Source organism: Meles meles, chromosome 18 (assembly GCF_922984935.1).
Source record: "Meles meles chromosome 18, mMelMel3.1 paternal haplotype, whole genome shotgun sequence".
NCBI lineage: Eukaryota > Metazoa > Chordata > Mammalia > Carnivora > Mustelidae > Meles > Meles meles.
In genome coordinates this window covers 17076130-17097431 of record NC_060083.1, presented here as the reverse complement: position 1 = coordinate 17097431, position 21302 = coordinate 17076130, and the positions used below count along the sequence as shown (strand labels likewise).

At 42.7% G+C, this 21302-nt stretch overlaps 1 protein-coding gene across 3 annotated transcripts in view; it reads left to right on the top strand.

The window, feature by feature from the left end:
* The window catches only part of ITGAE (integrin subunit alpha E), a 62849-nt gene extending 41919 nt beyond the window's left edge, over positions 1-20930 (top strand). Inside the window, exons 20-31 of one of the 3 annotated variants that reach the window (XR_006815966.1) lie at positions 2097-2170; positions 5567-5699; positions 7106-7204; positions 7741-7820; positions 8531-8608; positions 9088-9151; positions 9238-9345; positions 12628-12684; positions 12995-13090; positions 14217-14312; positions 18967-19115; positions 20626-20930. Coding sequence is in view for 2 of the 3 variants with exons in the window: in XM_045985851.1 (XP_045841807.1) it covers positions 2097-2170; positions 5567-5699; positions 7106-7204; positions 7741-7820; positions 8531-8608; positions 9088-9151; positions 9238-9345; positions 12628-12684; positions 12995-13090; positions 14217-14312; positions 19002-19115; positions 20626-20721 (1095 nt within the window). In the remaining variant the exon portion in view is untranslated. Of the gene's footprint in view, positions 1-2096; positions 2171-5566; positions 5700-7105; positions 7205-7740; positions 7821-8530; positions 8609-9087; positions 9152-9237; positions 9346-11538; positions 11907-12627; positions 12685-12994; positions 13091-14216; positions 14313-18966; positions 19116-20625 lie in introns of those variants that run through there. The other 2 variants (XM_045985851.1, XM_045985853.1) reach the window with 2 other exon arrangements.
* The last annotated feature ends 372 nt before the right edge of the window (positions 20931-21302 follow it).

Here is a 21302-nt window from a genome sequence, read left to right as displayed (position 1 = left end):
GAAAGTTACCATTTTGACAGTTTATATTTGCTTTATCATTCTTTCCCTCCAACATATACATATACACACCCACATATGTGTGTATGTATGCATATCACACATTTGTATTTTGCAGCCATTTAATACTAACTCACAAATATAATGCCTCTTTACCCCCCAATACTTCAATATATATTTCTTAAAAAACAAGAACATTCTCTTATAAAACCACAGTACAAGGATCAAAATCAGGAAATTCACAGCAACAAAATGCTGTTATCTAATGTACAAACTTTACTCAGATGTCACCAGTTGCTCTATTAATGTCCTATATAGCAAAAGAGAACAATTTTTTTTCTGGCCCAGGATCATTCATTACGTTTTTTTCAGGACTTATTTTTAGACTCCTTTAATCTGCAATGGTATCTCAGTCTGTCTTTGTTTCTGATAACCTTACTATTTTCGAAGGATCAAATAGGCCACTTATTTTATGGAATATGTTTCCTCATGATTAGATTCAGGTTATGCATTTTTGGCAGGAATAGAACAGAAGTGGAGTTGTGTCCTTCAAGTGCCTATGCATCAGGAGGCACGTCATATAATTAATAAATATGTTATAGGGAGATGCTTTGAGATGCTTTGAGTGTATTTATATCTTATGTAACATCCATTCATGATTCTTACCTAAATAAATTATTACTTTGATGTCCAGCAAAGAGATTTTTTAAAAAATTTATTCCATCAATAAAATGGGTGTGGAGAAATTATTTGGTGTTGGGTTAGGCACATAGATGTTTCCAAAGAATGAGTTCTAACTGGGAGCTTGGTTTAATCCTGCTCTCTTCCACTATGATTGAAAAACAAGCTACTTCACTGAATTAAAAGCAAAACTAAAAAATTTGCCTGAAACTGTTAACCTAGCCAGATAGAGCTCCAGGATCTGACTTCTGCAAACTGTATCTCTCTTCTCCAAGAAGTAGGCTTCCTTTCTAGCTCTGAGTTCCCATTCCAGCTCCAGGCCATGGTAACAGTCTTTGCAGAAAGCTGCTGAGGTGGTCACTGCCTTCAGGGGACATAAATACAGAGATTCTCCTATTAAGAGTCTGCCTATGTTTCCTTCATAATAAAAAAGTAGAGGCAGCTCCTTTAGAAAATTTGATCTTTCTGAAATATGTCAAGCAGAGAAAGACAATTATATAGTTTCACTCATATGTGGAATATAAGAAATAGTGCAGGGGGACCATAGAGGAAGGGAGGGAACTCTGAATGGGAAGAAATCAGAGAGGGAATCCACGAGATACTCTGGACTCTGGGAAACAAACTGAGGGTTACAGAAAGGAGGAGGATGGGTGTACGGGGTAACCAGGTGATGGGTATTAAGGAGGGCACATGTGGTGATGAGCACTGGGTGTTATACGCAACTAATGAATCGTTGAACGCTACATCAAAAACTAATGAGGTACTATATGTTGGCTAATTGAACATAATAATTTTAAAAAGGAACATTTGATCTTTCAACTTAACTAGGGCTGTTCAACCTTGACTAGGCCTTTTGGAGCCTATGTAACCTTCCATATTAGTTTGTTTTAGTGGAAGCAAGATTATAAGGGGAAGACTGGCCATGGGGGACAAAACCTTACAGGACTGGACCTGATAATGTGTGATTAGGTATATCCTATTCCTGCCCCTGCTGTTCCTGTCTTTATTTTTAAAAGGACTAAGAAAGCTTCTCTTCACTTAGGTTTTCTACCCCCAAGTGTTCAAATTAGTGAGTTGTGAACACTGCTGCTTAATTCACATGATATAAATGTGACAGACACCCCCACCTTTCCATGAAGGTCACCACATTTTTTACCTTGACCAGAGGCCCAAGTCATGGTGTACCTGTGTTGTAAGACCAAGCACACTCCCTACCCCTGAAAGGTCAAGGAATGCAAGTCACATCTCTCTTAGCCCTATGGGTACAACCCCAATCTATCAGCCTTCACTTCCTTGTACCTGTACTTCTCAGAGTCTAAGGAAGGACAAGTATGTCTTAAGGAGAAGATCATGAAGCAAAGCTACTGGGGATGGTGGTGTTCCTGGACTGACCCCTGTTTCTCTCTGCTTGGTTACAGCTGCCCTATGAGAAGAACTGCAAGAATAAATTGTTTTGTGTTGCTGAGTTACAGATGGCCACCACTCTCTCTCAGTGAGTTGGATCCAGTCATCATAGTTTCTGCAATTAACTTCCTTCTGAAGGCTTACCTGGGCAAAGCCCTCATCAAAATTGACCCAACATCATGGCCCATAAAGGGCTTTGCATGTATTATCTCACTGGGTCCTCAGCCATACCATGAGGGAGGCAAGAGATTTGTATCCCTCATTAGGGAACAGACTCAGTGGTTGGAAGGACTGTGTGTGGTCACAGTGGTCATTTGGTGGACTTGAACCCAGGTCTCTTGACATCCTGGATAATGCTACTTTCATAACCCAGTGTCCCTTGCTCCTAGGACTATCTCAGTTAGAGGTAGCCTCTTCCTTGGCTCACCTCTTAACCAAATTACTTAACTAATTCATTAAATATTGACGGAGCATCTCCTCTGTGCCAAGCACTCTACAAACATGCTGAAGATACATCAGCAAACAACATAGACAAAAATTCTTGCCCTCCTGGTGTTTTAGGTGGAGAAGATAATAGGTAAATTTTTTATTGATGAGATATACATAGTACACTATGAAGAAAAGGCAGGGAAGGTGGGAGAAAGTGCTGGGTAGGAGTGGGTTGCAATTTTTTTTTTAAGATTTTATTTATTTATTTGACAGAGAGAGATCACAAGTAGGCAGAGAGGCAGGCAGAGAGCCCGATGGGGGACTTGATCCCAGGACCCTGAGATCATGACCTGAGCCGAAGGCAGAGGCTTAACCCACTGAGCCACCCAGGTGCCCGGGTTGCAGTTTTAGAATGGTCAGAAAAGGGCTCACTGAGCTGATGTTTTGGTACACACAGGAGGAAGAGGTTGAGGGATGAACTAGGTGGGTGTCTGCAGGAAGAGCTACTGCAAATGCCCTGAGATGGGAGCATGGCTTGTGGGTGGAGGAATGGCCAGGACACCAGTGTGGTTAAAGTAGGATGAAGAAGGGAGGGGTAGAGCCGGGGCAGGGAGAATGGTTATTGATGGTTTCTGAGGCCCTGCATAAAGGCTTTTACTGTGGACTGGTAAGCTAGAGGAATGACAGGATCTCACATTTTAACAGGCTCATTCTTGCTGCTGTGTTGTAGACTACAGGAGCAAAGATGTAAGCAGGGAGATAGTAAGGATCTATTAGAATTCAGGTGCAAAGTGTTGGTGACTTGTCCACAGTTGTAGCAGTTGAAGGTGGTTATATTTTGAAGTTAGAGCCCACAGGATTTGTTGATGGCTTAGATGTGGGGAGTGAGAGAAAGAGAAGGGTCTAAGGCAGCTTCCTTCATTTCATCCTGAGCATCTAGAACTTTGCAGTCCAGTACAGTAACTATTAGTCACATTTGGCTATTTAATTAAAATTAAGTATAATTAAAACTTTAGTTCCTCAGTTGAACTAGGCACATTTCAAGGCCCTACATCCACATATGGCTGGTGATCTTCAGTAGCACAGATACAGCCTATTTCCATTCTTGCAAAAGTTCTGTTGGTTCACACTGAACTCCAGAATAATGGCAATGCCAAGAACTGAATTGGGGTAGGAAGCCTTTAGAAGAATGATTTTGGAAGGCAGGGTGGAGAGGAAGAGATAAGGAGTTTGGCTTTGGACATGTGATGGTCTTAAAATACCTTTCCTGGCTACTAGTGCTGTATATGGAACTTGGTACTGATGGCCTGTTGGCCAGGGTAGGCATCTGTGGGGAAGAACACCGTTGCCTTAAGTTCTGGTAAGCCCTTTTGTAGACATTTGTAGGATTTGTGGATGGCTTAGCCTATCTCAATTACTGAGGATCCAATTGAAGACTTTTGAGTGCTTTGGAATCCAGCCTAATAAACAGATACAGCTGTTTCCAACCGGAATCAATTACAGCCGAGAAATTCCCTCCCACCCAACTCCTTGTGATATGTAGCACACACAACTGGCCCTACATCGCCCCCTAGTGTAAATAGTAGTCAGTCTCTTCCTTTTTTCAAAAGCATTATTGAGTCTAATCCTTAGCATCCAAACATTTCAGTGTTTTCCACCTTTTTCTAGATACAGGTCTCCTAGAGAACCTAGGGAAAACTACAGACCCTACTCCCTAGAAGATCACATGTGCACACATAAGTGTTTGCATTTGGGGCTTTCCAAAACTATCCATGGTCCTCCAGTTAAGAACCCCTGTGAAATATTCCAGTGGCTCCCAGAGCCCTCTGGGGGCTCTAGAACAGTATATCCAACTGATGTTTCAACATCTCTACCTTGTTCTGCCATAGGCACTTCTCATTATACCCCTAACTGAACTCATCTGGTCAACTGCCACCCTGGTGGTGGCACTCTGGTCTCCCTCATGAAGAGCACCACTTGGTCATCCATTCAGGACTTATCCTTGATCACTCTCTCCGTTGCTCTGGTTGCAAGTGTGGCATTACTGTATCTGGCTTCAGTTCCTTGTGTCTATCGCCACTACTACTGTGTTACACGGGCATTTGCCATCTCTCAATTGGATTTCCACATACAGCAGGCTCTAGCTATCTCTGCCCCCTCTCTCCCACTGATCTATCTATTCTCTTCTCAGCTGTGCTAAAACAACAGCAATATAACAACAAAACACATGTCACGTTGCTTCCCAGAGCTTCCTATCCTGTTTTTGAACATTTCGGATGGTTAGGAGATTTTCTTTGTATTGTTAATATGTTTTTCTGTAGATCTTGATTGTGGATAGTGGTTTTATACTCTGGGGCCCCACAGCACCTCAGCAGACTGAAAGAAGCTCTCAAAAATCCCCCAGTCTTCTCTTCTCCAGTCTGAAAAGACTGTTTTAAACCAGTCTTTAAACTGGAAGGGCCTGAATGAGTTTGCAAATGGGAAACTGAGGTCAAGAAAGAGGCAGGGACAGTATCCGTCTCAGACACTTCAAGCAGCTCAATCTCTGGTATTGAGCAGAATATCTGGCACAGAGAAAGTACTTCGTAAATATATGTGAAATGTATGAACTTGGGAGAATGAAGTATCTTGCCTAGGGTTGCAGTGATTTGGTAGTAGAAAGAGGATTTAAATATAATTTTCCCAACCCTCTTTTGAGAATGCTAGACCTGAGGCAAATTAGTTAGACTCTCTTGGCTTCTGTCCTTTTCTATGAAATGGAGAGTAACCATACTATTTTATAGGGTTATTGTGAGGATTAATTCAGGATGTGAAGCATTTAGCACAGTCCCTGCCATACAGTAATCAACATGGTAGCCATTATCATCATCTCACACACCAACTGAGGTGGGTGTGGCGGTTCAGGCATTTGCTTATGTTGAGTGGAAGAAAATCTAGGCTAAATGTATTCTTTAGGCAATTTAAGGAGTTAGTTAAGAATGTACTATTGTACTGCTTGTCATTCTTAAAGATTAAATAAACTGGTAACTTGTTTCTATTTGCATACCCGGTGCAGGCAGGAATTGGTGGTTGGTCTCACAAAGGAGCTGACTATGAACATTAACCTAACTAACTCTGGGGAAGATTCCTACATGACATCCATGAATTTAAATTACCCCAGAAACCTCCAGTTTAAGAGGATACAAAAGGTAACAGTGAAATATGCCACAAATGACTTTCCCTCCCTGTTTTGCCTGCTTTTTTACGGAAAACCTCCTAACTGGTCTCCCTGCCTCCAGTCTCATCCTGATCCATCCAATAAATGATTATTAATGAGATGAATCCCCTTCAAACCACTGCATGCTGTGCTGTGAGTCCAATCATGCTGTTCTCTGCCTCCAGAACCTTCAGTGTGGCTGTTCTGCAGTCACTTTCTTGCCTGCAGCCTTTCTTAACCAGGGTTCTGAGAGGGAAAAAAAATCTCTAACACATGAGCCTGCACTGGGAAAGTAAGAATCTGTCCTTTCACTCATGAGCCTGGGGTCACAGCCTGGAAGCTGGCTGCAAGAAAACAGGAAACAGTGTTTCTCCCAAGGACATCCTGCAGCTGTGAAGTACTGTAACACTGTGAAGTACTGTAACACTGAGAAATCTTCTTGAAAATCATAGGCAATCAGAAAACTTTGCTGCTTAAAGTTCTATGTGTAATTATGAAACCATTTCACTTGACAAGAGAAAATAAGTCACTTTGAAATGAAGCAGTCTTATTTTCCACCTGGGGCACAGAGTTTCAGATACAGCATTTCTGGACACAACTTTACAACTCCCTAAGAGTTTCCAAAGGAATGGGTCCCTGGGTCCAGACCTGATGTTGATGGACCCTTTGATACACAACCCTGCTTTACTTAGAGCCCACCAAAACTCTGCTTTACTTCTATATTACCCAAACTCCACTCTTCCCCACCATCCCTTAATAACTGTCTTGGCTTTTGCTTGGTGAGACACCACAGTGCAGTTTTCTCATGGTAAGGAGTCAGTAAACGTGGCTTTGTCAGGTTATAGATTTGTCCCTAGGGTTTTAGGCTATTTGGGCTAGGACAGCATCTATTATATGAAAATAATGAAATTATCTCATAAGCTTCTCAAGTGGAATCAGTGCTGCACTATCCTTGGGAGAATTAAGAAAAGTGTCACTGAAATCACCTTCCGTATTCAGTGGTCCAGGTGAAGAGCCCTGGTTGAGAAAGGCTGTGTGGCAGTGTGGGGGCTCATGCTAGCCTTCCAGCCCATCCCAGTATGATAGGTTTGCCCAGCTCAAATGTCTTCTACCCCTGAAGATTTTACAGATTCCTCCTAGTTGGATTTTACCTCTTACAATACTGTCTTTCCTTGTACCTTCCACAGAACCACTTGGGCCTTGTATTTAAATTCCTCAACAACCTATTGATCCCTTCTGCCCAGCTTGGGAGGAAGACAGAAACCAAGTCTGATTAGTGTCCCAAAGCTCCTGGCAGATGTCTGATATGCAGAAAATCAGTGAATGTTTGTTGAATTGGTATCAGGAAACTGCTTCTTTTCTTGCTCTTTAAGAACTGTGTCTTCTCTGTGTTAACAGCCTCCTTCTCCAGACATTCAGTGTGATGACCCTAAGCCAAATGCTTCTGAGTTGGCCATGAACTGCAAGATTGGTCACCCTGTACTCAAGAGGTCATCTGTGAGTGTTTGGGTTGGCTGACTCTTCTCACTGCCTTGGAGGTGGTGTCTCCTACATCCCAGTGTCATTTGAATCTTAGCAGTGGTCTCCACATTTCCCTTCATTGCAATCAATCCACAGCAGAGCTTAGAGCTGCCAAGTTTGCTTTCAAAGTAAGGAGTGGTGGGCTGGGGGATACAGCCACAAACTGTTGACTCAGCCCCATACAGCAGAGTGAAGTTGGGAGTAGTATGGGAAGAGTAGCAGGCCCAAAGCTACTAGTGGTGAGTGAGTCCCTCATCTGCCACTGATGATCTTTGTGCCGTGCTCTGAAACGGTTTCCTCAACTGTGAAAGAGGAATAATGCTGTCTGCCCTGCTTACTCCATATTGACATTGTGATGCTTATGTGGAATAATGGATGTGGAGGCATGCTGTGCTAAAAAATGTGAGGCATATGAATTGTTTCCCAGGTCAGTTTTGTTAGTAGGAAGCAGTTTGAATTGTGAGTGGTAGAGAGGATTCAAGTGAGCTTTTCTTTTCCCTTTTTTTAAATAGGCAAACTTTTCAGTAGTTTGGCAGCTAGAGGAGAATGCCTTTCCAAACAGGACAGCTGATATCACTGTGACAGTCACCAAGTAAGTGAGCCCTATGTCCCTGCAGGCCCAGGCTGTGGCCCTGGAAAAAGTCTCCCTCCCATGTGCATGTGTAAGAGCTGTGGCTCCGTCACTGCCCAGGAAGAGCCTCAGTGAACCCACAGAAGGAATCTGTGCTGCTGCAGTGGCTTGGTTTTCCCTTCTTGTTATCAGAGTTGTTTAAAATGTCCTTTTATTGACACACAAAGCAAAACTATGGTATAATCTAGTAAATGAGCCTTGGACAGAGGTTCTATTCCTGTCATTTCACTTAGAGAAGCCCCGTCATCTGTGAAACTTCTGTTTTGGGGGTAGGGTATGGGTATAGTGGTGGGAAAGGGTTCTCAAACAGGGATGATTCTGTCCATCAGGGGCAATGCCTGAAAGCATTTTTGGTTGCCACAACTTATGGGGTGTGGGAATGCTTCTGGTATCTAGTGGATAGAGGCCAGGGATGCTGCTAAACATTATACAGTATACAAGATGGTCTCTCACAAAAAATTATTTGGCCCAAAATGTCATTATTGTCAAGATCAAGAAACCCCTTTTAAACCAATGTTTCTGCAACTATGGTCTTCTAGCAAGTCTTCTGCACTCTAATTATTTATCTTCAAGCATCTTTTATCTGACTTTTCCTGACCCCGAGAAGCCAAGGTATATAAGCAGCTGTGTACAAAGTGGGTGAGCTGTGAACTGACACTCTTATTTCCTAGTTTCAATGACAGAAATTCTTCAGTCAAACAGAGCCACAGCCTTCAATTCAAGCATGCCTTCACCGCAGTTCTTCCGAAGTAAGTACGTCCAAGGGGCCAACACCTGCAGCTTCAGGTGGTCAGAGTGGATGTGAGCATTCCCCATCTCGGACAGGAGTCTGCCTAAAATCCAGGCTCCCACTGATCGCTAAGGGATGAAGTTTGGCCCTAGAAACCCCATGGTAGTAATCAAGGGAGGAGCAGTACCAACTGGTCTTAATACTAAAGTTTACTGATGTAATACTAAGGAGGGAAGAGAGGCGCTGTGGGATTGGGAAAGAAGGAAGGCGAAAAGTAAGGCCACCAAGGATTAACAATTAGACACAGAACCAGCCCAAATATACAGAATTCAAATATTTCTACCTGAACTGCCCTACCACCACTTTACATTTTGATATTCAGCTTTGATTCTTCTTAAGGATATGGTGCCCTCTGTCCTAGTGTATCCAACTGGTAGCATTCAAGCTCATTTGAAAGAAAGGGGCATTGAGGCCTAACAAATGTCCTCTCATTTGCAGACCTTCAGTGATGTACATGAACACAAGCCAGGGGCTTTCTGTCTACAAAGAAATCCTTTTCAATGTAAGTGCTTAATGCTTATTATTGCAAAGTTACAGGTGGCAAAACAACACCATTTTGATTTCCCATTCTCTGATTTTTTTTTGTAGATACATGGGGAAAATCTCTTCGGAGCTGTATTCCAGCTGCAAATTTGTGTTCCAATCAAATTACAAGGTCTCCAGTTGATAAGAGTGAAAAACCTGACGAAGATTCAGGTACTTAGAAGTTTTTTTTTTTTCTTTTGTTTTTTATCACAATCACATCTCTTTCCAGAGTGACTGTGGATTCTTAAAGGTATAAAACTAGAATCCTAAGAAAGGAGTAAAAACAAGTTTAGTTAATTTAGGAACACATTAGGAGTAAATTACCAGTCATGTTCACAAGAAATAGCAACCATTCGGTTCTTAAAACAACATTTCAGTTTTCCTTCCCTTGATGAAAAATAAGCAAAAATTCAAACCTTTTTAATACCCATGGACATATTTATTTTCCCTTTGAAAAACTGATAAATTCTGCTTCTTTGTAATTGACAAATAAGCTTGATAAAAAGGTATTTCTTGCCCTTCTCCCTATAAATTTACCATCTTTCCTCCCTCCAGTCTGTCCCTGTCTCTGCTTTGCTACAGCCCCTTTGCTCTCAGTTGACTTCCCTTATGATACCCACAGCCACAGGCTCTGATCACTATGAAAGTTGAGGCCTTTGGCTTTCCTGAATTTTTTTTTTGCTCAGGGTTTATGAAATGTCAAGGTTCAAAAATGAATATATGGAAAGGCATTTACAGAATGGAGTCTGTTGACAGAAAGAGGGCTTATAAATTGTAATCATTTGTTCCCAGGTATAGTTTATTTTTAAAGAACATTTGTTAATTTCTAGAAACATTTAGAATGGGAATTCCACCCTGCTCTGGGGATGGAGATTGAAAATAGCATCAGGGGCTTTACGACCAGTGTCCTCTCAGTTTGGGCCAGTAAGGCACCTCTGGCTTATTTAAATAGACTGTGCTGGCAAAGCAAGTCAGTGGCAGAGCTAAAGTTCAGCATTGTCCTATAAAAATGCTGGATCTTTCTCTTCATTTGTTTCATGGCAGGGGTGTTACATTTGATCTTGAAGGTCATCTGTTTCAGAATCTTATCTGTTAGGTAATGGAGCCAGAGCACATTATTGTAAGGGTGATATTCACCCCAGCAGTTGTTGTTCTCCTTCCTCATTAGCCTATAGATCTCAAACTGGTAGTCACCTTCACCTGTAAATAGGTCCTCATCTGTGGAAATGTCACAGAACACCACAATCCCATCCCGCTCCAACCGTGACAGTGTGTAGTCAATGATATTGACTTGCACTCCACGGGTGGGGATAGTGCTTGTTTTCCCATTGAGGGTGTAGTGGAGCTCTTTGAGGCTGGTTTTCTTTAAGAGCACGTTCCCCCAATGTAAGTCTCGGTGCTCAAAGTGCAGTGATGTCTCTGCCACCGCAAGGGATGCTGTGATCTGGTGTAGGATGCTCTTTGCAGTAGCCATGGAGGACAACTTCGTTCTCATTTGCTCTAAGTCAGTCCCTCCAAACTCAAATTCCAGTACAATGAAGAGCTGGTCTTCCTCAAAAAAGTCAGGCCGGTCATTTGCAGACCCTTTAGTTGAGTTATAATGGTCCCAGGCTCTGAGAAGCAAGGGAGGGTAAGATCCTTGAACACAGTGCACCGAGTTCAAACCAATAAAGCCTTCCGTACGGTTGCATACCTCATCAGACAAGAGGCTCAACTCTTTGGAGATGATTATCTCTGGCAGAATTTCCTCAAAAGTTTTTTGATGGGCTCCATTGACTAAATCTAGTCCTTCAATAGCAATGATTTTTAGGGCAACAGGTGTGTGATTAGCAACTGTTTGAAACACTTCTCCAAACACTCCTTCCCCAATCTTCTGACAGCACTCCAATTTTTCTGTGGAAAGGCAATAGCTAAAGGGGATAGGACCTTCCTGATTGCACTCCCCATAAACTTTCTCAGCATCAGATGCCTTTTTGTCTGTGACATGTAGTGTCTTTAAGGGGGTTAGCAAATACATGGAAGAGCAGTGCCAAGGAGACAGAGCACTATTTGTTCTGTTCATAACAGGAGGGTCTGAATATTCGGATATGAGGGACTCAGAGAGAGAACTGGCAATGGTGTGGCTGCTGCATACTTCTGACACAGCAGTCACCATCTTCTTCTTGTGGAAACTGAAGGAAGCCCTGGCTTTGGTCCACGAGCAGGCGTTCTGTAAATCAGTCAGGTCCTGGGTGAGGAATGAGTCTTTTTCCATATTTTGGCTCTTCTTAAACTGGTGATAATGGAGAAGGGAAGTTTCTACTGTTTCCTGAAGTTTCCTTTTTCGCCTAGGCCCAGTTCTCTCAAACCTGTTGATTTCCCCAGGTACAGTACAGCCCTTGCAACCATCTGCCTCCTCGTCCATCTGGGCAGCCCCTTGAGACCCAGTCTCTTGACAGGAGTCCTGGTCTGTGGCCCTCTTCTTACCGATGCTTGATAAACCTGGCCTCTCCAACCTCTTCCCAGCCCCTTCCCTTTCACAGCAAGACTCTCTCATATTCTTCCCACCTGCCCCAAACTCAGAATCTTCAGGGTTTCCAGAGTCCATAAGACTAAAGAGAGCTGACCTGAGGCTGGCATGGGCTTGGTGGGCCAGTCTGCTGAACCTGCTTCCTCCCGTTGCTGCCTCCTGGAAGCCATGGAGGGATGTTGAGTCCGGGGAGGCTGCTGGGAGGTGGAAGCCGCTCGGAACTTCGGAGGCCGCATCCAGAGAGGCGGAGGGGCCGGGGCCGGGAGAGGCCAGACTGCTGAACAGGGAAGCACTGGTGCCCAGCTCGCCGCCGTCCCCGGTCTGGTTGCACGTACTGAGGTCCGGGCTGAGGCGGCCGGGGTTGCCTTTAGGGAAGGGCGGCGGTCCAAGCGGGCCGCAGGGGGTGCTGCACTTTTGCGGAGGCCGAGCTCGCAGCCTCAGGCGTCGTGGAGTCACGATCAGACTTGGCCAGTCCTTAGAGGCTTGACCGCCAGAGCGCCTCCGCCGCTGACCTACCGGAACGCCGAGGAAGTCAGGGTCGTCGGGATCGTCGGAAGCGATAGACCCCGAGGGGCCGCCGCTGCTAGCGTCGCTGCTACTATTGCTGCTGCTGAAAAAACGCTTCCGGTCTTGCGGCGGGAACCACTGCGCGACTGCCCGGTCTAGCCGCCGCCGCGGCCTCCCGCCGCCCACAGCCCCATACGTTCGGAAGAGGCGATTCCCGAGTCGCTGGCGTGACGCCGCCATGGTCGGCACCCGCCCGGAGATTCAAATGCAAACACCGCGAGACTTCCTTAAGACAGACGCACGGGCGGGCCTGACTGCTGGGTCCTAGCGTCCGGCCGTGAGCATGCGCATCACTACGGGTCCCGCGGGAGGGGAAGAGGGTGGGTGACTGGCAGTTTGGCATCCTCTTATCCGTACTGTCACCGCTCTCGTTTCAGGCCAACACTAAGTGCAACTACCGTCTGGAGAAAGAATGTGGGAAAGACCCCGTTTGGGTGAGCGCGGCCGTCCCGAGAGGTTAGGGAGGGAGGAGGGCTTGAAGCGGGTGATGTGAGTGGCGCAGGGCTACTGCTGCTGGCGTTCACTGCTGAAAGCGAATGCAGGGTGGCCTCCAGGCTCTGCTTAGCCTCTTCTCTGGGTCAAGTCAGCCACGGTTGCGGCTTTGCTTGAGCCAAGGTGAGCGCTGAACCTGTTCGCACCCTCTATTCTGGAACTTGAACGTGCTCTGCGTACTAAGCGTTAAAGTTTTCTGCTTTTTCACTCAAAAGGGGATAGTGCTAACTGTAATCAGAGTTTCCTTTTCAGTATGTGGACCAATGGTATTCAGTGAACTGCACCATCACTTCAAATAAAGAAAATGTAACGGTGGCTGCAGAGCTCTCCTTGAATCAATCTCAGCAGGTACTTGAGATGGTGAATGCTTCAGATTTGATTGTTCTGCTGCATATGTGCATCGGCTTTCTGTCCGAGAAAAGTTAATAGCATCTCAAATGTAACATGTCCAAAACAGGTGTCTTGATTAACCTTTTGCCCCAATCTGTTCTTTACACAATTACTTGGGGTAATATACTGTAATAAGTGACTGTAGTTACTTAACATAGGAGATACGTGTGACTTCTTCCTTTCCTACATCCCCACATCTGTTCCAGCCCCAAGCTCCATCATTCCATCTCCAAAATATGTTATAAAGCCATTCACTTCTTTCCATCTCCAGTGCTACTGTTGTAGTTCAGGCCACCATCTCTTGCCCAGGCCGTTGCAGTAAGCAGTCTTTTCCTCCTGTCTCTGCTCTTGCCATGCCCTCTACAAATCTTTCTTCACGTAACAGCTATTTTAAAGTAAACATTGTGCCATGGCTCTGAAAAGAAAAGAGTTACATTTGAATGCACCCCGAGTAAAACACATACTTTATCAATGGCCTGCAAGGCACTGTATGATCTAGTCTCTGCTTCTTCAACTTTATCTCCTAGTACTCGGCTCTTTCCCACTTCGTATACTCCAGCTATTCTGTCCTTTCTGTTTCTCCAATATTATTCTGGCCACAGGATCTTTGCCTCTGCTCTCCCTCCTCTCACTGTTCTTCCCCTGTATCTTCATTTGCATGGTTTCTTATATTTAGCTCCAATGTTACCTTCTTAGAGAGGCATTTCCTGGTCACTCATTCTAAAGTGGGCATTAGGATGAAGTTTAACTCCTCACAGTGATCCAGGTAAGAATGATGATATCTGAACTGAAGGAGTAGCAATGAAGAATGGAGAAAAGGGACAGATGTGAGGAAAGAAAAAAAAAAAAGAATTGTCAAGAACTGAATTGGGGCTGGTGAGTGAGGCTGTGACATGAGGTAAAGTGTATAGGAAAAGAAATTGGGGAATGATTGTAGGTTTCTTGCTTTGGTAACTTTGTGATTGCTAAGACAGCTAACTAGACAAAGGAATACAGGAGAAGGAACACGTTTAAAGAAAAAGATACTGTTCAAAACAGTAAGTCTGTGTCTAAAATATGTTTTTATCTACCCTCCATCTTACAGTTACCAAGAGGTGTAAATGAACTGCAGATCCTTGGTGAAATCTATTTTGACAAATCTCTGTATGAGGGGCTGAATGCAGAGAACCACAGAACTGAGGTAATCCCTGGCTATTTTCTGGTTTTCTGAGCAGTGTTCTGGGGAGAACTATGCCTAGCCTTAGAGTCTCTGTACAGGCAGCTCTTCCTGTTTTCAGTCTTGCCACCTCTGATTTTGACTCTACCGCCATCTGCCTCTGGAACCTTGAATTAGTCAGCTTTTTCCTCAGTGTTTCCATCTTTGAAATGGCAATTGAATAAGAGGACTAAGGCGAAATAACTAGGCTGTAATCAACAGCTATGTATACTTTAATTTGAAAAAGGTATCTTTAAAATACGCTAAATGAGAAATTATCATCTTTTGTGTGTACAGTGTCAGCGTTTATATTAACCAGTTACTCAGGAATGTGCAATTCTTTTTTAAATTTTAAATTAAATAGTAGGACTCTTGGGATTTCTTTTGCAAAAGTGTGACCACAAGTCAAACTGATGTCTGTGATCTATGGGCTAAGTAATCTTGTTGACACTTAAACTAGATATGGTTAAGTGTCAGCTGGCAGCAGCGACTAACTTGAGAGATAATCCATCTGTGGGCCCGTTGGTCAGGCACGATCATTACTGGAGGGAATGTCAAGAGAGTGACACTGGATTTCTAAATATTAGATCCTCTGATTTCTTTTCTGGAGGAGGAGAAAGGAACAATTCTCCAGACATGTCAGAAATAACATTTCCTTTTTATTTTTAAGTATTTCTAATACAGAAAATAATATGGAAGAAAGAATCGCTCCATTATCCCACTGCCCAGTTTATTTTTTTTTAAGATTTTTATTTATTTATTTGATAGAGATCACAAGTAGGCAGAGAGGCAGGCGGGTGGGGGGGGGAAGCAGGCTCCCTGCTGAGCAGAGAGCCCGATGCGGGGCTTGATCCCAGGACCCTGGGATCATGACCTGAGCCAAAGGCAGAGGCTTAACCCACTGAGCCACCCAGGCGCCCCTACCACTGCCCAGTTAAAAAAAAAAAAAAAAAAAGAACAGCAAGAAAATCCAAGCCTTACAGAAAAATATCAAATGAAAAATAATGGTTCCTCACCCCCCTTATGTCCCCAATTTCTTCACAAAGAGTGTTACGATTAACAGTTTCGTATATGCACATATTTATAAATAATTTATTTCCCTCTCTTAGTGATGCATTCATTTCTGTACAAAGATTCCCAATAATTATTTTCCTTCCTTTAAATTCAGCACCCTAAGCAAAGTATTAAGTTGTTCCTGACAATAAGCAAATAAGGTAGCGTGAACCTATGAGTATAAATAGCCATGTATCCAAGTGCAAGTAATGTATCCATCTGCAAGTAAGGGAAGACTTCCACTAATGTACCATAAAGGCATCTGTTATTTGTCTGGTCAAGGGCCTGGCTCCTTTGAATCTTGTGCCCTACCATCTGTGTTGGTGCCGCCTTCCCTTGTAGCCAGCACAAAGATGCCACCTTTCCCAGTGCTGTTTCTTCATATGGCAGGATACAAAATAGGAAGCAAGAGATCAGTAGATGCAAAAGGAATTTTTCTAAGTGTGTCTTCCCTTTTTAGGGAGGGAAATTTTCCTAAAAACTCCCAGCAGCTATCTCTTTACATCTTTTCAGTGAGAACTGGCTCTCATGTCAATCACTGGCAACGGGGAATAGCTCTGTCGTGATTAGCTTAGACCAGTCATGATTTCTGAATGAAAATTAAAAGGAGAGAATGGTTGTTGGGTAGGCCACCATCAGTGTTTGACTACAAGCACTAGTATTCTGTGTCCTGTTTCTCTCTCCATCTTAACCAGGGTAGCTTTATGTCAAATTTGGAACTTGTGGGTTTAGAGGAGGAAAGGGGGAAGAGACTTTGAGAAAGAGGAGCATTTCTTCTGCTGAAATCTGTCCCGTTACATCACTATGACCTTGGGACTTCTTTCATTACTTTCCTAAACCCAGATTCTCAAGTCCTTCCCCACTGCCCTCCACCTCACTCTTCCATAGAAGAAAAACCAGCTTTCTTCTTTTTCTTCCTCCCTCTCTGTTGCTTTGCTCCCTCCCTATTTGCAAGGCCCAGAACTTACTCCTATTAACCTCCACTACATGTGAATTAAATAGTTACCTGGAGGGTCAACCGGCATTTATAACTTAACTGGAAGAGGCCTTAAAGGTGAATTTGTTCAGGGGTGTCTGAGTGGTTGAGTTAGTTGAGCATTCAGCTCTTGGTTTCAGCTCAGGTCATGATCTCAGTGTCAAGGGATGGAGCCCCTCATCAGTCTCTGTGCTCAGCACAGAATCCACTAAAGATTCTCTCCCTCTTCCTCTGCCTTTCCCTGCTTGCATAAGTGCCTATGTGAACACGCACAAAAATAAAAAAAATCTTAAAGGTAAATTTGTCCACCTTTCCAACTCATATAGAAATGATCTCCAAAGGCCTCCTGACCTTGGTGCCTAAACATGTGCATGAAAGGAGCTCAGTGTTTTGGGCAGGCAGAGAAGTCTTGGTGGCCCTCGGACCCCACTTAAGTCCTGGGAAGCTCTGGCCATGGGAAGGCCATAACTGAGTCTCACTTGGGAAGCAGTGTCCCCTGAGCTTTCCAGCTGAGTCCTATTAGTGAGAAGAGGGCTTAGACTCCTAAAATTAAGACAGCCTTTAGACAACAATGCTGGAGTTGGCTTCTGATTGAAGGACTCTGTAAGTACAACTGACTCTTGAACAACACAAGGGTTAGTGGTGTCAACTCCCCACATAGTCAAAAACCCATGTATAACTTTTAACTCCCCCAGAACTTTACTAATAGGATACTGTGAACCAGAAGCCTTACTATATTAAATACTCTGTTCTTATAATAAAGTAAGCTAGAGAAAAGAAAATGTTAAGAAAATCATAAAAGATACATTTACAGTACTGTGTTTATCCAAAAAAAATCTGCACATAAGCAGACCTAAACAGTTCAAACCTGTGTTGTCGAAGGGTCAACTGGAGTGTACATGGGTGCCATTTTGTCTTTGAGGTAACATACACTTTAGTTTGGTGATGACCAGACCAGTATCTTTGTGATATATTTCATGTGGGATTTGTGCAAGGTCGAAAGAGCTGTCAGAACAGAGTTGAAAAGGACATAGAGATTATTTGAAATCGGTCATCATTTTGAAGAGGAGCTTGGAGCTCAAGGACACAGAGTGGCATAGCTGGATGTAGACCTGATTTTCTATCTTTCAGTATTCTCTGAAACCTGGAGATTGTAATTCTCTGAGACTTCCGTTAAACTGTCAAAGAATCCTTAACAGATCTCCTGACAGACCAAAATAATTGGAAGTATTTTGTTCCTTAGATAATTTTATTGTGCTGTTGTTGGTGTGTTTTTTCCATCCAGTGTTTGTTCTCTTTGCTTTTCATGGATTCTTTTCGTGTATCTAGTTCAGAGATTCTTTCGTCAGCCATGCCAGTCTACTAATGAGCTCATCAAAGGCATTCATCATTTCTCTTACAATGTTTGTTTGTTTGTTTTTTTAAATCTCTAGCATATCTTTTGGTTCTGTTCTTTCCTTCTTTCTTTCTGTCTCTCTGTCTGTCTTGTTCTTTCCTGGGGTTTCCTTCGCTGCTTAATTACCTCTCTGTTCTTTGTCTTTGTTCTTACATGCAGTCTACTTTATCCATTAGAGCCCTTACCATATTAATCATAATTGTTTTAAATTTCAGGTCTGATAATTCAAACATCCTTTCTCTGTCTGGTTTTGATGCTTGCTTTGTGTCTTCAAATTGTGTTATTTGTATGTTTTATAATTTTTTTCTTTTCTTTTTTTTTTTCCCGATAATTTTTTCTTGATAGCTGGACATGATGTACCAGGTAAAAAGAACTGCTGTAAATAGGTCTTTACTAATGTGGTGAGGTGTGGGGAGGGAAGTGCTCTACTATTCTATGATTAGGTTTCAGTCTTTTAGTGAGCCTATGCCTCTGGGCTGTGAACTTCACAAGGATTTCTCATTTTTTTTTAACCCCCTTAGATGGGACAGGATCCCTAGAATGGGCTTGAGTTGGGTATTTCCCTTACGCCAGGTCAGTTAGGCCCTGGTAATACCTTAGCAGGTCAGGCTCTAATTAACTAGTTTCCCCTGAGGGTAGGCCAGACAGAGTGCTCTGGCCTATTTCAAAATGGTTCCTTTTCCTCTCCCCTTGCCAGAAGCACAGAGGGATTTTTCTCCAGTATTTACTGTAGGAACCTGGTAAAGCTCCTGGAAGAAAACCTTATAGTATTGTGGGGGCTCCATTATGACTGGGTTCCCTTGGGTTTTTAACTCTGAGAGTTGTCAATACTGAGCTTCTTATAATTCATTGATTACAGATCAGGTTTTCTTACACCAGCACTGGGAAGACTCTACTCCCTATATTTGTCTTTCTCCCTCACCAGTCTTAGAGGCAGCAGTTTGCCAAGTGTCTTCTCTCTCTTAGAAACTCAAGAGTTGTTGATTTTTCAGTCTGTTCAGCTTTGTACTTGTTAGTATGGAGTGGTGCCCATCATGCAGTCTACATGCAGGATCAGAAACTGGAAGTCTCATTAGATAATTTTAGATGATGCAATCAAGAAATGTTTTGCTTTTTGTTTTACTGTCAGCCTCAGTCAATATACAGAATGTTGCCAAGTTCTCCTATTTTGTTCCTTAAAATAACATGTAGAATTTTTTTCTCATCTCCTTTAGCAGACTTATTGGATGATCTCCTTGTCTTGTTCCAGATCACGATCATCTTCCTGAAAGAGGAGCGTTATTTGCCTGTCTTCATTATCATTATTATAAGCAGTGGTTGTGGCCTTCTGGCTTTGACTCTGATTATAATCATCCTATTCCAGGTCAGTTCTATTCATGTGAAATATTATAGTACAGAGAGATTTTCCTAAAACAGATATGATGATCATTACCCTATTTAAATCCTTTACTTTCCTTCCCCTGTTTTAACGTTCAAACTTTTTTGCTGCTTTCACGACCCTCACTCTGTGGCCTCTTCCCCTCTCCACCCTTAAGTCTCACTTTTTCCTCTGAACACATGGAACTAAGTTTGTGTTTCTGTGCTTGCTATCTATACTGGTGTCCCTCCACACCCATGCCTTTTCCCACTTTTCCACCTTGTTCACACTCTTCCCTTAAATCTCAGTCCAGAGATTCTTCAGTCTCTAAGCTGAGTTATATGCTTTTCCTGTGAACAAGCTTTTTTCTGGAAACCCTTCCGAGTGGCAGTCATCACACTGTATTGTAATTATTTTTGTTCCTACTAGATTGTGAGTTTCTTTTTTTAAGACTTTTTTATTTTTAAGCAATCTTTACACCCAGCATGAGGCTCAAACTTACAGCCCTGAGATCAAGAGTCACTAAGGCAGCCAAGTGCTCCTAGACTGTGAGTTTCTTGATGTAGGAGGCCATACTATCCATAGTAGGCTGCATATTTTTATATAAATAAGATGCATTACAGCTGAAACTATAATACTTTGCAGAATTAGTTAAGTTAAAAAAGTTAAGGAGTTTGGGGACTTAATAGGAAGGTGATTTTTCACTTCTGACTGGAGAATGAGCACCAGAAAAGGCTTGTGGAAAGGCAGCATTTAAGATGGATCTTGTACAGATGTAATGAAAAGAAGGGGTACATATATCCCAGTGTTCATAGCAGCAAGGTCCATAATAGCTAAACTGTGGAAGGAGCCAAGATGTCCTTCAGCAGGTGAATGGATAAAGAGGATATGGTCCATATATACACTGGAATATTATTCAGCCATCAGAAAGGATGAATACCTATCATTTACATCAATGTGGATAGAACTGAAGGGTGTCATGCTAAGTGAAATAAGTCAGTCAGAGAAACGCAGTTATCGTATGGTTGCACTCATATGTGGAACATAGGAATAGTGCAGAGGACCATAGGGGAAGGGAGGGAAAAGTGAATGGGAAGAAATCAGAGAGGGAGACAAATGACGAGAGACTCTTGACTCCAGGAAACAAACTGAGGGTCACAGAAAGGAGGAGGTGGGGGGATGGGGTAACTGGGTGATGGGCATTAAGGAGGGGACCTGCTGTGAAGAGCCCTCGGTGTTATATGCCCCTAATGAATCATTGAACACTACATCAAAAACTAATGGTGTACTATATGTTAGTTAACTGAATTTAAATTAAAAAAATTTTAAAAATATAGTAGTTCCTGATTTAAAAAAAACAAACAGATCCTGAAGGATCAGATAATCAGGGAGAGATTCAGAGGAGATGTGAAAAGCAGAGGAGTATAGGTGCTATTTTGGCAACAACTAGATAATGGTTTTCTAAAACAAGCGGGTATCTTAGGTCTGTAATGGGACTTCCCCTTGTTTGTTTTAGTGTGGCTTTTTTAAAAGAAAATACCAAAACCTGAACTTGGACAACACAAGGAAGACTCAGCTGAAATCAGAAAATCTGCTCACAGAAGACAATTAGGACCAGCTCCCTCATCTTTGGGGAGAGAACATCAACCAGTCTTCGTGTCATTTTTTTTTTTTTTTTTTTAAGGATGATCTAGAGTAGAATCTAACAAATTGAGGAATATTGTTTTTTAACCATACATTGTCCCAAAAGTGCTTGTGTGTCTTGCAGAAAATAAACTTGGGAAGTATCTGATATTAAATAAAATTAAACTGTTTTCTTTACAGAAGTGCCTTTAATACAGAAATATACTTTGTGATATTTTTTCCTCAAGAGAAGGTACAGCAATTTCCAACCTTATTTGCCTAAGAATGCTTTTTCTTGGCATTTCTATTAATGTTTCCCAACGTGGTCTTCTACAAAGTACATCTTGGGGGACAGTGGTCAGAAGCTTTTCCTAGTCTAGCATTTTCAAGATCCTAAGATGTTGCCTATTATTTCAAATCAGGCCATGAAAAAGCACCACCTGTAACAAATGTAAAAAGTAGAAAAACAGAAGTCACCAAAACAGGAACTAGGGAGGCGAAGAGAAAACCAAGACTTTGTTCTGTAGTTTCATTTCTGTTGTATGTATGAGTATATCTATTTAAATAATG